General features: G+C 41.4%; 1 protein-coding gene across 1 annotated transcript in view; it reads right to left on the reverse strand.

The window, feature by feature from the left end:
- The window catches only part of LOC115459050 (cell division cycle 5-like protein), a 135,916-nt gene that overhangs the window by 16,339 nt on the left and 105,604 nt on the right, over window positions 1-13,973 (reverse strand). The window contains exon 6 of the mRNA XM_030188915.1: window positions 8,361-8,579. Coding sequence (XP_030044775.1) covers window positions 8,361-8,579 — 219 coding nt within the window. The remainder of the gene's footprint in view (window positions 1-8,360; window positions 8,580-13,973) is intronic.

Below are 13,973 nucleotides of genomic sequence, written 5' to 3' on the forward strand. Positions count from 1 at the left end.
AATCACTGTAGGAGAATAATACAAAGGTCTGTGAACCCATTTCTCATAGTTTTAAACTAAAATTTTCTCTAGAAGTAGACACTTTTCCCATAGTTTTAAACGGAAACTTTTTCTAGATAGAGGTAGACACTTAACAACCAAAGAACTTTAAAAGGATAGTAGGAAAGCTCAAATCTTGCTGTAAAAGTCAGTTATTTTCTGTTCTGGTTGCTGGAGAGGTAGCACTGTCACTGACCTGAACTATGTGTTAATTAAGGTGTGAAGTAGTAGAATATTTGCAGAGGTTACTAAGGGCAATCTGATTACTGAGTTAGCTTGAAAGGGTCTGTTGAAGCAGTCCCCTTAGATTCAAAACTATATAAAGAGGAAAGGTCCCACTAAACTTTCTTTCTGAGAAGTTCTGAGACAAGAGGACATTTCTCTGGTAAGTGAACATTATTTTGTCTTGTGCTTTGGGAACTTAAAGATTGGGGTTTAAAGGAGGAATTGTAAGTTAGTGATAAGCAGAATAAAATTATAAATAAGCAAATTTTATCAACTAATTTCCATACTCTTTTCTCCCTAGTTTTAAAACTTGAACTTTGTACCACAACATTAACAGATAGTCTCTAGCTAGGAAATCTACTGTACATGCATTAAATTTTCAAAAGGGCATTTATAGTAAAATGAGGAAAATGGTTAAAAATAAACTAAAAGGATCGGCTGCAAAGGTTAGGACTCTAAATCAGGCATGGACCCCAACGACCCTACATAAACCTCCTCACCCAAAGCACAACATGACTAATGATCATACTGGACAACACACAACTTTCATCCCTTCGGACCCCCACATATACCTCATTTGATCACTATACAACTTTGTATTTGTTATCAACCAACTGGGCAAACGCCTAACGGTACTATGTAAGCCACATTGAGCCTGCAAATAGGTGGGAAAATGTGGGATACAAATGCAACAAATAAATAAAAAATAAATCCAAAAATCCCATCTTGGAAGCCCAGTCCACATGCATTCCACGTATTTGCAAAGGTGGAAAGAAGAGAAAACATCAGCCAGCATGGTTAAAAGGTGAAGTAAAAGAGGCCATTACAACCAAAAGATTGTCCTTCAAAGAATGGAAAAAGGACCCAAATGAGGAAAATAAAAAGCAACATAAGCACTGGCAAGTCAGATGCAAAGCATTATAAAGAAGGCTAAAAAAAACAATATGAGGAGAAACTTGCCTCAGAGGCTAAAACTCACAGTAACAACTTTTTCTGGTACATCAAAAAGCCTGGAAGGGAATCCATGGGACCGTTTGATCACAAAGGAGCAAAAGGGGCGCTCAGGGAGGCCAAGGCCATAGGGGAGAAACTGCATGAATTCTTTGCTTCTGTCTTTACGGAAGAAGATGTAAGAGATCTGCCTGTACCGGAATTGGTTATCAAGGGTGATGATGCAGAGGAACTGAAAGAAATCTTGGTGAGAATGGAAGATGTACTGAGCCAAATTGACAAATTAAAGAGTAGTAAATCATCTGGACCGGATGGTATACATCCAAGAGTACTCAAAGAACTCAAGTATGAAATTGCTGATCTGCTTTTAGTAATATGTAACTTGTCATTAAAATCGTCCGTAGTACCTGAAGATTGGAGGGTGGCCAACGTGATGCCGATTATTAAAAAGGGTTCTAGGGGAGATCCGGGAAATTATAGACCGGTATGCCTGACGTTGGTGCCAGGCAAAATAGTGGATACTATGAACACGTAGACAAACATGGTTTAATGGGACAGAGTCAGCATGGATTCAGCCAAAGGAAGTCCTGCCTCACCAATTTGCTTCCTTTCTTTGAAGGCGTGAATAAACATGTGGATAAAGGTGAGCCAGTTGATGTAGTGTATCTAGATTTTCAGAAAGTTTTTGATAAAGTTCCTCATGAGAGACTCCAGAGAAAATTAAAGAGTCATGGTATAGGAGGCAAGGTTCTGGTGTGGATTAGTAATTGGTTATTGAACAGAAAACAGAGGGTAGAGTTACAGTGGTGGAAATAAGTATTTGATCCCTTGCTGATTTTGTAAGTTTGCCCACTGACAAAGACATGAGCAGCCCATAATTGAAGGGTAGGTTATTGGTAACAGTGAGAGATAGCACATCACAAATTAAATCCGGAAAATCACATTGTGGAAAGTATATGAATTTATTTGCATTCTGCAGAGGGAAATAAGTATTTAATCCCTCTGGCAAACAAGACCTAATACTTGGTGGCAAAACCCTTGTTGGCAAGCACAGCGGTCAGATGTCTTCTGTAGTTGATGATGAGGTTTGCACACATGTCAGGAGGAATTTTGGTCCACTCCTCTTTGCAGATCATCTCTAAATCATTAAGAGTTCTGGGCTGTCGCTTGGCAACTCGCAGCTTCAGCTCCCTCCATAAGTTTTCAATGGGATTAAGGTCTGGTGACTGGCTAGGCCACTCCATGACCCTAATGTGCTTCTTCCTGAGCCACTCCTTTGTTGCCTTGGCTGTATGTTTTGGGTCATTGTCGTGCTGGAAGACCCAGCCACGACCCATTTTTAAGGCCCTGGCGGAGGGAAGGAGGTTGTCACTCAGAATTGTACGGTACATGGCCCCATCCATTCTCCCATTGATGCGGTGAAGTAGTCCTGTGCCCTTAGCAGAGAAACACCCCCAAAACATAACATTTCCACCTCCATGCTTGACAGTGGGGACGGTGTTCTTTGGGTCATAGGCAGCATTTCTCTTCCTCCAAACACGGCGAGTTGAGTTCATGCCAAAGAGCTCAATTTTTGTCTCATCTGACCACAGCACCTTCTCCCAATCACTCTCGGCATCATCCAGGTGTTCACTGGCAAACTTCAGACGGGCCATCACATGTGCCTTCCGGAGCAGGGGGACCTTGCGGGCACTGCAGGATTGCAATCCGTTATGTCGTAATGTGTTACCAATGGTTTTCGTGGTGACAGTGGTCCCAGCTGCCTTGAGATCATTGACAAGTTCCCCCCTTGTAGTTGTAGGCTGATTTCTAACCTTCCTCATGATCAAGGATACCCCACGAGGTGAGATTTTGCGTGGAGCCCCAGATCTTTGTCGATTGACAGTCATTTTGTACTTCTTCCATTTTCTTACTATGGCACCAACAGTTGTCTCCTTCTCGCCCAGCGTCTTACTGATGGTTTTGTAGCCCACTCCAGCCTTGTGCAGGTGTATGATCTTGTCCCTGACATCCTTAGACAGCTCCTTGCTCTTGGCCATTTTGTAGAGGTTAGAGTCTGACTGATTCACTGAGTCTGTGGACAGGTGTCTTTCATACAGGTGACCATTGCCGACAGCTGTCTGTCATGCAGGTAACGAGTTGATTTGGAGCATCTACCTGGTCTGTAGGGGCCAGATCTCTTACTGGTTGGTGGGGGATCAAATACTTATTTCCCTCTGCAGAATGCAAATAAATTCATATACTTTCCACAATGTGATTTTCCGGATTTAATTTGTGATGTGCTATCTCTCACTGTTACCAATAACCTACCCTTCAATTATGGGCTGCTCATGTCTTTGTCAGTGGGCAAACTTACAAAATCAGCAAGGGATCAAATACTTATTTCCACCACTGTAAATGGTCATTTCGCTCAATGGAGGAAGGTGAACAGCGGAGTGCCGCAGGGATCTGTATTGGGACCGGTACTATTTAACATATTTATAAATGATATGGAAATCAGAACGAGTTAGCTGATAAAATTTGCAGATACAAAACTATTCAAGGTTGTTAAAATACGTATGGACTGTGAAATATTGCACAAAAAATTTGCAGATACAAAACTATTCAAGATTGTTAAAATACGTATGGACTGTGAAATATTGCAGGAACTCCTTAGGAAATTGGAAGACTGGGCATCGAAATGGCAGATGAAATTTAATGTGGACAAATGCAAGGTGATGCACATTGGAAAGAATAATCCGAATCATAGTTACCTGATGATAGGGTTAGCCTTGGGGGTAAGCGCTCAAGAAAAAGATCTGGGTGTCATTGTAGATAATATGCTGAAATCTTCTGCTCAGTGTACGGCGGTGGCCAAAAAAGCAACTAGGAATTATTAGGAAAGGGATGGTGAATAAGACCGAAAACCCTATAATGCCTTTGTATCGCGCTCCATGGTGAATCCACACCTTGAGTATTACGTTCAGTTCTGGTCACCGTATCTCAGAAAAGATACAGCAGAAATAGAAAAGGTTCAAAGAAGAGCAACCAAAATGATGAAGGGGATAGAACTCCTCTCGTATGAGGAAAGGCTAAAGAGGTTAGGGCTCTTCAGCTTGGAAAAGAGACGGATGAGGGAAGATATGATTGAGGTCTACAAAATCCTGAGTGGTGTAGAACAAGTAGAAGTAAATTGATTTTTTACTTGTTCCAAAAGTATAAAGACTAGGGGACACTCAAGGAAGTTATATGGAAATACTTTTAAAACAAATAGGAGGAAATATTTTTTCATTCAACGAATAGTTAAAGCTCTGGAACTCTTTGGCAGAGGATTTGGTAACAGCGGTTAGTGTATCTGGGTTTAAAAAAAGGTTTGGACAAATTCCTGGAGGAAAAGTCCATGGTCTGCAATTGAGACAGACATGGGAAACAACTGCTTGACCTGGGATTTGTAGTATGTAGTGTTGCCATGATTTGGGTTTCTGACAGGTACTTGTGACCTGGCTTGGCCACTGTATGGAAAACAGGATACTGGGCTTGATGGACCATTGGTCTGACCCAGTATGGCTATTTTTACGTTCTTATGTATTACACAGAATCCTGAACAGAAGTATTCTTGCTGACTCTAGTATCTAAGATGAAATTGCTACTACCGTGTTTCCCCGAAAATAAGACACTGTCTTATATTAATTTTTGCCCCCCAAAATGCGCTAGGTCTTATTTTCAGGGGCTGTCTTATTTTTCGGGAAGCATCGGGGTTGGCCCGCCCGCCCTCCGTCGCTCCCGGAACTAACCTTAAACGCCTCTTTTCACCTTCGCAGCAAGCAGCAGCAGGGCAGGCCACTCCTTCCTTCCGTGTCCCGCCCTTGCCTGACGTAACATCCGCGAGGGCGGGGCACGGAAGGAAGGCGAGGTCTGCCCTGCTGCTGCTTGCTGCGAAGGTGAAAGGAGGCATTTAAGGTTAGTTCCGGGTGAGGAGAAGAAAGAAATTTCTTAATGTTTGGAATCTCTATTTGCAAAACATATCTCATAAAGCCAGAAGTGCTGTACTCAATAGGCTAGGAACGCTATAATGAAGTTATAAGCCCCTCGTGTAAGTGGATTAAGGTAATGGATAAGGTACGGCAGAAATTGTTAACATGAAGTATGAAGCTCAAAACTCAGAGGTTGTTGTTGGGGGGGGGGGAGGGGGCAAACGTTAAAAAAAGTGATGGGACAGACACGATGTAAGATACGTTGCTGTAACAGAAATGTTAGTACAATTACAAACTGTGTGCGTTTAATATGTTTGTATTGAAGTCTGTTCATCAATAAAAACAGTTTATACATAAGGTTAGTTCCGGGAGCGATGGAGGGGGGGGGGCCCGGCGACCTCGGGGGGGGGGGGGGGGGGGGGGGGGGGCGGCCCTGCTTTCAAACAAAAATTTGCTAGGTCTTACTTTCGGGGGAGGCCTTATATCTACCAATTCAGGAAAACCTCTACTAGGTCTTATTTTCGGGGGATGTCTTACTTTCAGAAAAACAGGGTAAGTCAAAAAATACTATCTGTTCTGCTTCAATTTCATGTGTCCGGAATGTTCGACACTATGGACCATACTTATCACTAAGAAAGTTGAGTGAGCTTGTTGGACTTTATGGGGTAGGTTTTGATTGGTTCAAGGGCTTTTTGAAAAATAGAAGGTACAGTGTCAAAAAAAATAGTGCTTTTTTGAACGGTTGCTCACCCAATTATGGAGTACCCCAGGGGTCACCACTGTCCCCAGTTTTATTTAGCATCTTTATGAGCTTTTTGGGGTCTTATATGGATTCATCTTTATATCATATTTCTTCCTCTGTGGACATTATTATATTGGTTCCCATCTCTTCTGGATGTTAAGAGGGTTATAAGTTAATACTAGACTGCATCAACAAGACTCATAATTGGGCATCTAATAATTAAAGTTAAATACAGCTAAAACTAAATTACTTTATTTTTGTGATACTTTGTTGGATATACCCAAAACAATTTCTTTAAGTTTTGGAGAGATACTTAATTTTGAGACTTCATCAAGGGTACTGGGTTTTATACTTGATTCTCAGATGATCATGGAACATCAGATAAATAGCCCGAGTAAAAAGATATTATAAGTACATAAGTATTGCCATACTGGGCCAGATCGAAGGTCAATCAAGCCCAGCATCCCTGTTTCCAACAGTGACCAATCCAGGCCACAAGTAACTGGCAAGATTCCAAAACAGTTCAATACATTTTATGCTGCTTATTATAGAAATATAATACCTCAATTAGTAGAAATTATGATGTGTATATTATTGCTGTATTTACTTCTTTATCTCTTTCTTAGGGAAAGTCTCATACTGATTGTTACATTTGTACCCCGCGCTTTCCCACTCATGGCAGGCGCAATGCAGCTAACAGTCATAGGGGTCTTTTCTGCACTCCGCCAAGAAGAATACATAAGGAAAAAAAGTCACAAAATAGAAAATTTGTAAAGAAAAAAAGGAGAAAAAAGAGGGTGGAGGAAGGGACTGTCTGTGATTATATTTGTCATAAAATCGGGGCACGCCACAATTGGCAGAGTGCAGAAAAGACCCCTATGACTGTATGAGACTTTCCCTAAGAAAGAGATAAAGAAGTAATTACAGCAATAATATACACATCATAATTTCTACTAATTGAGGTATTATATATTGGATTAAGTTTAGTAGAATTTTGCCATGTGATTTGATCAGTATTCTAGAAATAAGCAGAGAATGTTCCCCAAGTCCATTTTAATAGTGGTCTATGAACTTTTCCTTTAGGAAGCCATCCAAACCTTTTTTAAACCCCGCTAACCTACCGATTTTAGTATATTCTCTGGCAACAAATTCCAGAGTTTAATTACACGCCGATTTGTTTTAAAGTTACTACTTTCTAGCTTCATTGTGTGCCCCCTATTCTTCAAACTACGTCAATTGAGGGCAGTGAGTTCATTTTTCTTTCCAGATCAGTTTTGTTTTATAGTTCAAATGATAATCTTCTCTCAATTGATTATTGCATTGTTCTGTATGCTGGTATATATCAAAAGCATTTAAATATGCTCCAGCTGATACAGAAATTAAATATGCTCCAGCTGATACAGAACACTGCAGCAAAACTGCTATACAAATATAGCAAGTATAATCAGGTATCCCTTTTGCTGAGGGATCTTCACTGATTACTGGTAAGAACTCAGGTGGATTTTAAGGTGGCTTGTCTGGTTTATAAGATTATTAGTGGCTGCTGCCCTATTCCTCATGCTCAGATGTTAACCTTTCCTTCTAGTAGGGTAATGGCCTGTTCAGCTTCCTTGTTAAGGCTTGGATTCCCTTTAGCTTAAGATATACATCTTAAGCCAGTGGCTCCCAAACCTGGTTCTGCAGGTCAGCCAGTCAGGTTTTCAGGATATCAACAATGAATATTCATGACAGAGATCTGCGTGCACTACCTCCACTGCATGCAAATCTCTTTCGTGAATATTCATTGTGGATATCCTGAAAACCTGATTGGCTAGGGTGTTTCTAGGATCAGGTTTGGGAACCACTGCCTTAAGCACTTTCACGATAGCTTTGTCTGCGTATCAATCTTGTAAGATCTGGAACATAATACCTGTTTCTGTCCAAATTATTCCTACTTATTACATGTTTAGGAAGGCTCTAACATACCATTTGTTTGGCAAATATCTAGGTCCTGTTTAAAATGATGTATTTTTTATGTAACCCTCTTTGATTCCGTGGTTGATTTAAGCAGGATATAAACAACAGAACTGATACTCAACGAAGTTACATGGAAATACTTTTAAAACAAATAGAAGGAAATATTTATTCACTCAACAAATAGTTAAGCTCTGGAACTCGTTTCTGGAGATTGTGGTAACAGCGGTTAGCATATCTGGGTTTAAAAAAGGTTTGAACAAGTTCCTGTAGGAAAAGTCCACAGTCTGCTATTGAGATAGACATAGGGAAGCAACTGCTTGTTCTAGGATTGGTAGCATGGAATGTTGCTACTATTTGGGTTTCTGCCAGGTAGCTGTGATGGACCATTGGTCTGACCCAATATGACTATTCTTATGTTCAGTTCCTCTCTGTGCACAAAGCTATCCCATTCTTTGGAAACATGCTTTAGGTGAGAGAATGAGTGTTAAACTTACGATCTGAGCTCTCCATCAAGGTCTTGCTGCCGTAGCCTTTTGAAGTCTGCATTAAGAGCTTGATGGTTTTCTTCTGATGTATCATAGAAGCCTGGAGCAGGTTTCTTTTCAAATGGGATTTCTGCATTATAGTCCACTCCTCTCTTCTTTTTTCTCTTCTTCTGAATCTCAATCCCTGCAGCTCGAAGTTCCCTCCTCTTTTGAAGAGCAGCAAGACGCCTAAAGAACAGAGTAATATGATCAGAGACAAAACAACTTACCTAAGATCTTACTGCCAATGGGAAATGCAAATCACTAAAGTAGATTTCAGAACTACTTTTGGATAAAATGCACCATGTTCTGTCAAACCTCAAGCACACTGTCTTACCCAAGATGTGAATTAAAGGCGGACATGGTTAACACTATTGGATTCATCATTGATCACATCTTGAATATTAATACCCATCTGAACAAACATATATCACAACAGGATAAAATGAGGCTTAAAGACATGAAACTCTATCAACAAAGCTTTCTGAGAAGGTCTATTATATGATGAACAATTCACATTAAAACAAAAATATCCCTGCTCTAAAAAATAATGACATTAAGGAGGAAAACTACAATGTTTATTTTTGTGTTCCAAACTCAGATCTTTGTCATTGTGCTGTACACCATCGTGGATGAATCTCTTCATAAAGGCAGTTAACAAACTTTACTACATACATATATAAACAAATAAGCTGTAAAAAGTAGTAGCTCTGAAAAACACGAGGGGGGGGGGGGGGCATTTTCAATATGACATTTAAGCCTGACTTTGGATGTTTTCCTCAAATGTCCAGAATCCTGGTGGCAAATAAAGTGATTTTTGAAACAGCAAAACATCTATCTTTTTTGTTCAAAAATGGCCGCTTGCTAGATGTGCTTGTGCTCTGTGCATTTATCTTTTTGGTCCATTTTCGGCAAAAGAAAAAAGTAAACTCAAGCAATGAGAATGTAAGAGGAGCCAGAATTCTTAGTAGACTGGCCACACAGACATCCCAGCAGAGCACTGGGGCACCCTAGGGGGCACTGCAGTGGATGTCACATAACAGCTCCCAGGTACACATCTCACCCCTTACCCCCTTATACTGTACCCAACTGTACACCACTACAATAGCCCTTATGTCTGCAAGTGTCACCTATATGTGCAGGCAGTAGGTTTTTGGTGGGTTTAGAGTGGACTATGGGCCTGGGTCCCTTCTCCACTGACCACTAGGCTACTCCAGGGACCTGCTTGCTGCTCTAATAGGACTGGCCTTAACATCTGAGGCTGTACACAGAGGCTGGTATGTACTGTTTCTTTCACATCTTTGGGGGGTGGGAGGGGGTCATTTCTTTATTCCTCCAGTAGTCATCTGGTCATGCTTAGTAGTTATTAAAACACATACAGCTCATGTTTTAGTTTTGAACATTTTGACGAGCCCAATTGAAAATTTATGCCAATTGTTTAAAAATTTTCTCTTTCAAAAATGAGCCCTATTGCCATGGAAGCACAATGCAGACAGAACATGGAGAACACACTTAATTACTGCAGCTTTTACTTAAAGTATTAAAATTATATTCCAATGGATGTTTAAGTGTTTCATGGGATCCTGAAGAGAGCCCCCTTTAAAAAGTGTGAAACACTAACCAGTCTTACTTTTGAGGGATCACTAGTAGCATTCCAAAACCACTGCAATTGAATTTTCATCAATGTACACTCACAGCTAGCCAAGCAACAGCAGTGACATAAGTAGATTAAATTTACAATATCTTAATTGTTATTATGACCTCAGCCCATCATTGCTGGATACCCTAAATTTACTGCATCTAGTGCACTGTTTACGTACTAAGAAAGAGCTACTCTGTTTATAATTACTACTCATTCAGGTAAGTCAAGGGACAAGAACTCCTTTACACTGATCAAACTGGTCTTTAGTATTTGGCATATGTTAGCATATTTATTTACGTGAATTGTTACTTTTATCAAATTAAGTAATACTGTATGTAAACTAACACCAAAAAAAATATATTTTTTCAAGATTCCATCAAAAGCATCTGTACTAGATCATACTAATCTATACCTATTTATATGCATATATGTCTATGAATACCCATATAGTTTATTTATGCTTTGTTTTATATTTGTTAATATATTTTATTGTTTTATTATGTACTAGTAGAAATCAACAAAACATTTGCTGTGGCACAAGCATTCAGTCTCAAGTACCTCAACCTGACACAGGCACACCCTCTCACTCTTCTTCCCTCCTCCCCAAGTCTCTTTCACACTCTCTTCCTTTCCATCCCCAAAACACATTTCCCCACTCCAGGCACAGTCTCTTTTCATTACTGAGCCCTTCCCATCCCCCCACCCAAAGCACTGTCCCTCTTGGTATTTTCTGTTCTCCATAACTCCACCCCGGATAACTTTCCATCTTTTCCCTTTTTCTCACATACTCCCAAAGCCTCTCTTTGTCCCCACTAAGGCTCTATTTTATTTATTTTTGGGGGTTTATTAACCTACTTTATGAAGACGTTCACCCATGGGTGGGGTACAGCAGACACAGTTTAACATAAAACTTACAATAGTACAAATAGCCAAATATAAACATGAATACAATAAATGAGGTACACTTGAGAACAGCGAACTAAAACCTAATAGGACTACTATAAAAACAGTATCAAAACTATACACAAATTTAACAGCATTGAAATTCAAACAGAGATATAATACAAAGTCAGCATAATACTAATGAAACATCTAATAAGCATAACATTCAAACAACATAGATATGTTAATGCTTTAACACAGCTTACTATGTAGCCGAGGGATCAAGTGCAGATACATAGATGAGTACAAGATTGGTAGTAAGAGTTGAGAATGACACATGGACAAAATTTGTCCCAGTCCCCACGAGTGTGATCTGATCCCATTCACACAAGCCTTAAACAGTTATGATTTTCTATTTAAATCGTTTTATTAAAGTATTAAAAAAAATAATATTTTGTACAACTGTTGTTTTATAAATTACAAACAAAACCCGTCTTCACTCCCCCCTCACGAATATCCCCTCCACTACTGGGAAAGCTTAACAAACCAAATTACTACAGAATGCTACATAGAAAATTCATGCTAACAGAATACCTTGGTCACACACAAACAGAACACAAATGCCAAATACATAATAGCTGACCAAAAATTATAAATATGTATTAAACCACAATTGCAAGAAGTTACACCAAAGAAATAGAAAGAGATGCCTTTCTTCCTATACCTTGCAAAATATAAAGATCACATATGCCACAGATGGTGTTAGGAAGTGCAACTAGGACAACTGCCCCCTGACCAGAAGGAGCCCCAAGCCTGCTGGACGCTGAAGGTACAGCCTGGGCTTTGGGGTCCCCTCCCAAATTTCTGCCCTAGGCCCCAGCCATGTCTAATACCAGCTCTGGCAGTATACAAATTTCAAATATGACGTATTCTAATCACAAAATAGAAATAGAATATTTTTTCTACCTTTTGTTGTCTGGTCATTTTATTTTTCAAATCATGTTGGTCCTAGGCTCTAGTTTCTGTTTCCCTCTGTCTTCTGTTATTTATAAAAACATTTATATCCCACAATTAAAATGAATTGGTTCAATGTGGCTAACAAAAGCTTGAAGTAGTAAGGGTCTCCTGCCCATTTGACATTCTTCTTTCTCCATGCTCACCATCCATCTCTGTGTACCTATCTTTACCCATGTTCAGCATCTCGCTTCTCTGTGTCCCCTATACTTCCCTGTCCATCTCCCTGCATTCAACATCACCATTCTATGTCCCCATCCCCTCTACCAGTGTCTAGCATCACTACTACATGTCTATGTGCCCACCAAGTCCAGCATCTACCTCTGTGCCCATATACCTCATCCCATGTCTGGTATTGCCCTTCTGTGTCCATATACCACCCGCATGCAGCATCTTCCCTTTGTGTTCCTGACCTTATCTCCCCCTCCATGCCCATTATCTCCCCTCTATTTCTGTATACCTCCCTATGTCCAGCTTCTCCCTTTTCTTCCTCCCCTACATGAATGTGTCCCTCTCCCTCTGTTCACTGTGTTCAGTCTTTCACTCCCTCTTCCTTCATCCCCCGCAGGTACAGCACCTCTCTCCCTTTCCTACAGAAGACCCCTCCTATGGGTCCAGCGTCTCTCTCCCTGACCCCAGCCCCCCCCCACAGGTCCAGTGCCTCTCTCCCTGCCCTCCAGCCTTCCCCACAGGTCCAGCGCCTCTCCCCCTTCCCTCCTATGGGCCCAGCGCCTCTCCCCTTCTCTCCTATGGGTCCAGAGCCTCTCCCTCTTCCCTCCTATGGGTCCAGAGCCTCTCCCCCTTTCCTCCTATGGGTCTAGTGCCTCTCCTCTTTCCCCCCTATGGGTCCAGTGTCTCTCTCCATTCTCTCCTATGAGTCCAGTGCCTCTCCCCCCTCCAACCCCCCCTCCCATGGGTCCAGCACCTCTCTCCCTGCTCTCCAAAACCCCATGTGTCCAGTGCCTCCCTCCCTTCCCTCCTGCCAGGCCTCCCCCTCTCCCGGCAGTCCAGCACTGTCTCCCTTCCCTTCGGCCTACCAGTGGGTCCAGCAGCCCCCCTCCCTCCCCGCAGGTCTGGCACTTGGTCTTCCCTACCCCCCCATGATATCTCTGCCTTTAAGCAGCAGACAGCCAATCTCCACAGGACTGTTCAGGGGCCATTCCTCTGTCGAGTCCCACTTCTGATGCAACTTCCTGATTTCGCTAAACAGTAAGCTGCATCAGAAGGCAGGACCTGGCAGAGGGGAGGACCTGGAGCAGGCTCGTCAAGTGTCAGCTGCATAAAGGTAGAGCTACTGTGAGAGGAGGAAGGAAGACACAGATGCCTGAGTCGTGAGAGAGGTAACCACTTTTTTTTCACACAGAAGCAAAGCTTTTTACTGTTCCTGTGGGGTGGTAAAAAGTTTTGCATCCACACCTACGGTAAACATGCCAGATTTTTTCCTGCTACCTCAAGTCCCCATTCCCGTGTCATTCTCTAGCACAGAGTCAGCTGGAATAAATTGATGGTGGCTAAATTCAAGGCAAGTTGTTTGTACAGTTAAACAAGATATAAGGAATTGGTCTACGCTACAGTGTGTGTAGCAAGCTAGTCCAGGTGCAGAATGGGTGTATAGTCAGTCAACCTATGTATTAAAGGCGGAGAAGAACACAACCAAACAATAGAACCTGGAGAACACCTGAACAGAGAAAGCTGAAAACATCAAACTGTAATACAGAGGAGAGACACCAGAGAAGGGTGGGCATCTGGATTGATCTGTTCAGACTAAAGGAATGAAAATTAACAGGTAAGAACTAATTTCTACTTCCTTAGCGTCTGGAACAGATAAATTCAGGACTTCTGAGATGCACCAAAGGAGTCCTCAAGCAGGGAGGGATCCAGAAACCCCAGAGTGAAGGAAAGAAGTTTCAAATTCTGTCCCGCCTAGTAGACACATCTGTAATCCTTAGAAAAAATGTGAAGCAAAGACCATGTAGCCAACCTACAAATCTCCTCTAAAGGTATGGCTCAAGAAGTAGCCACCCCTCGATTAGAATGGGCAGAGA

This window comes from Microcaecilia unicolor, unplaced genomic scaffold (assembly GCF_901765095.1).
Source record: "Microcaecilia unicolor unplaced genomic scaffold, aMicUni1.1, whole genome shotgun sequence".
Lineage (NCBI taxonomy): Eukaryota > Metazoa > Chordata > Amphibia > Gymnophiona > Siphonopidae > Microcaecilia > Microcaecilia unicolor.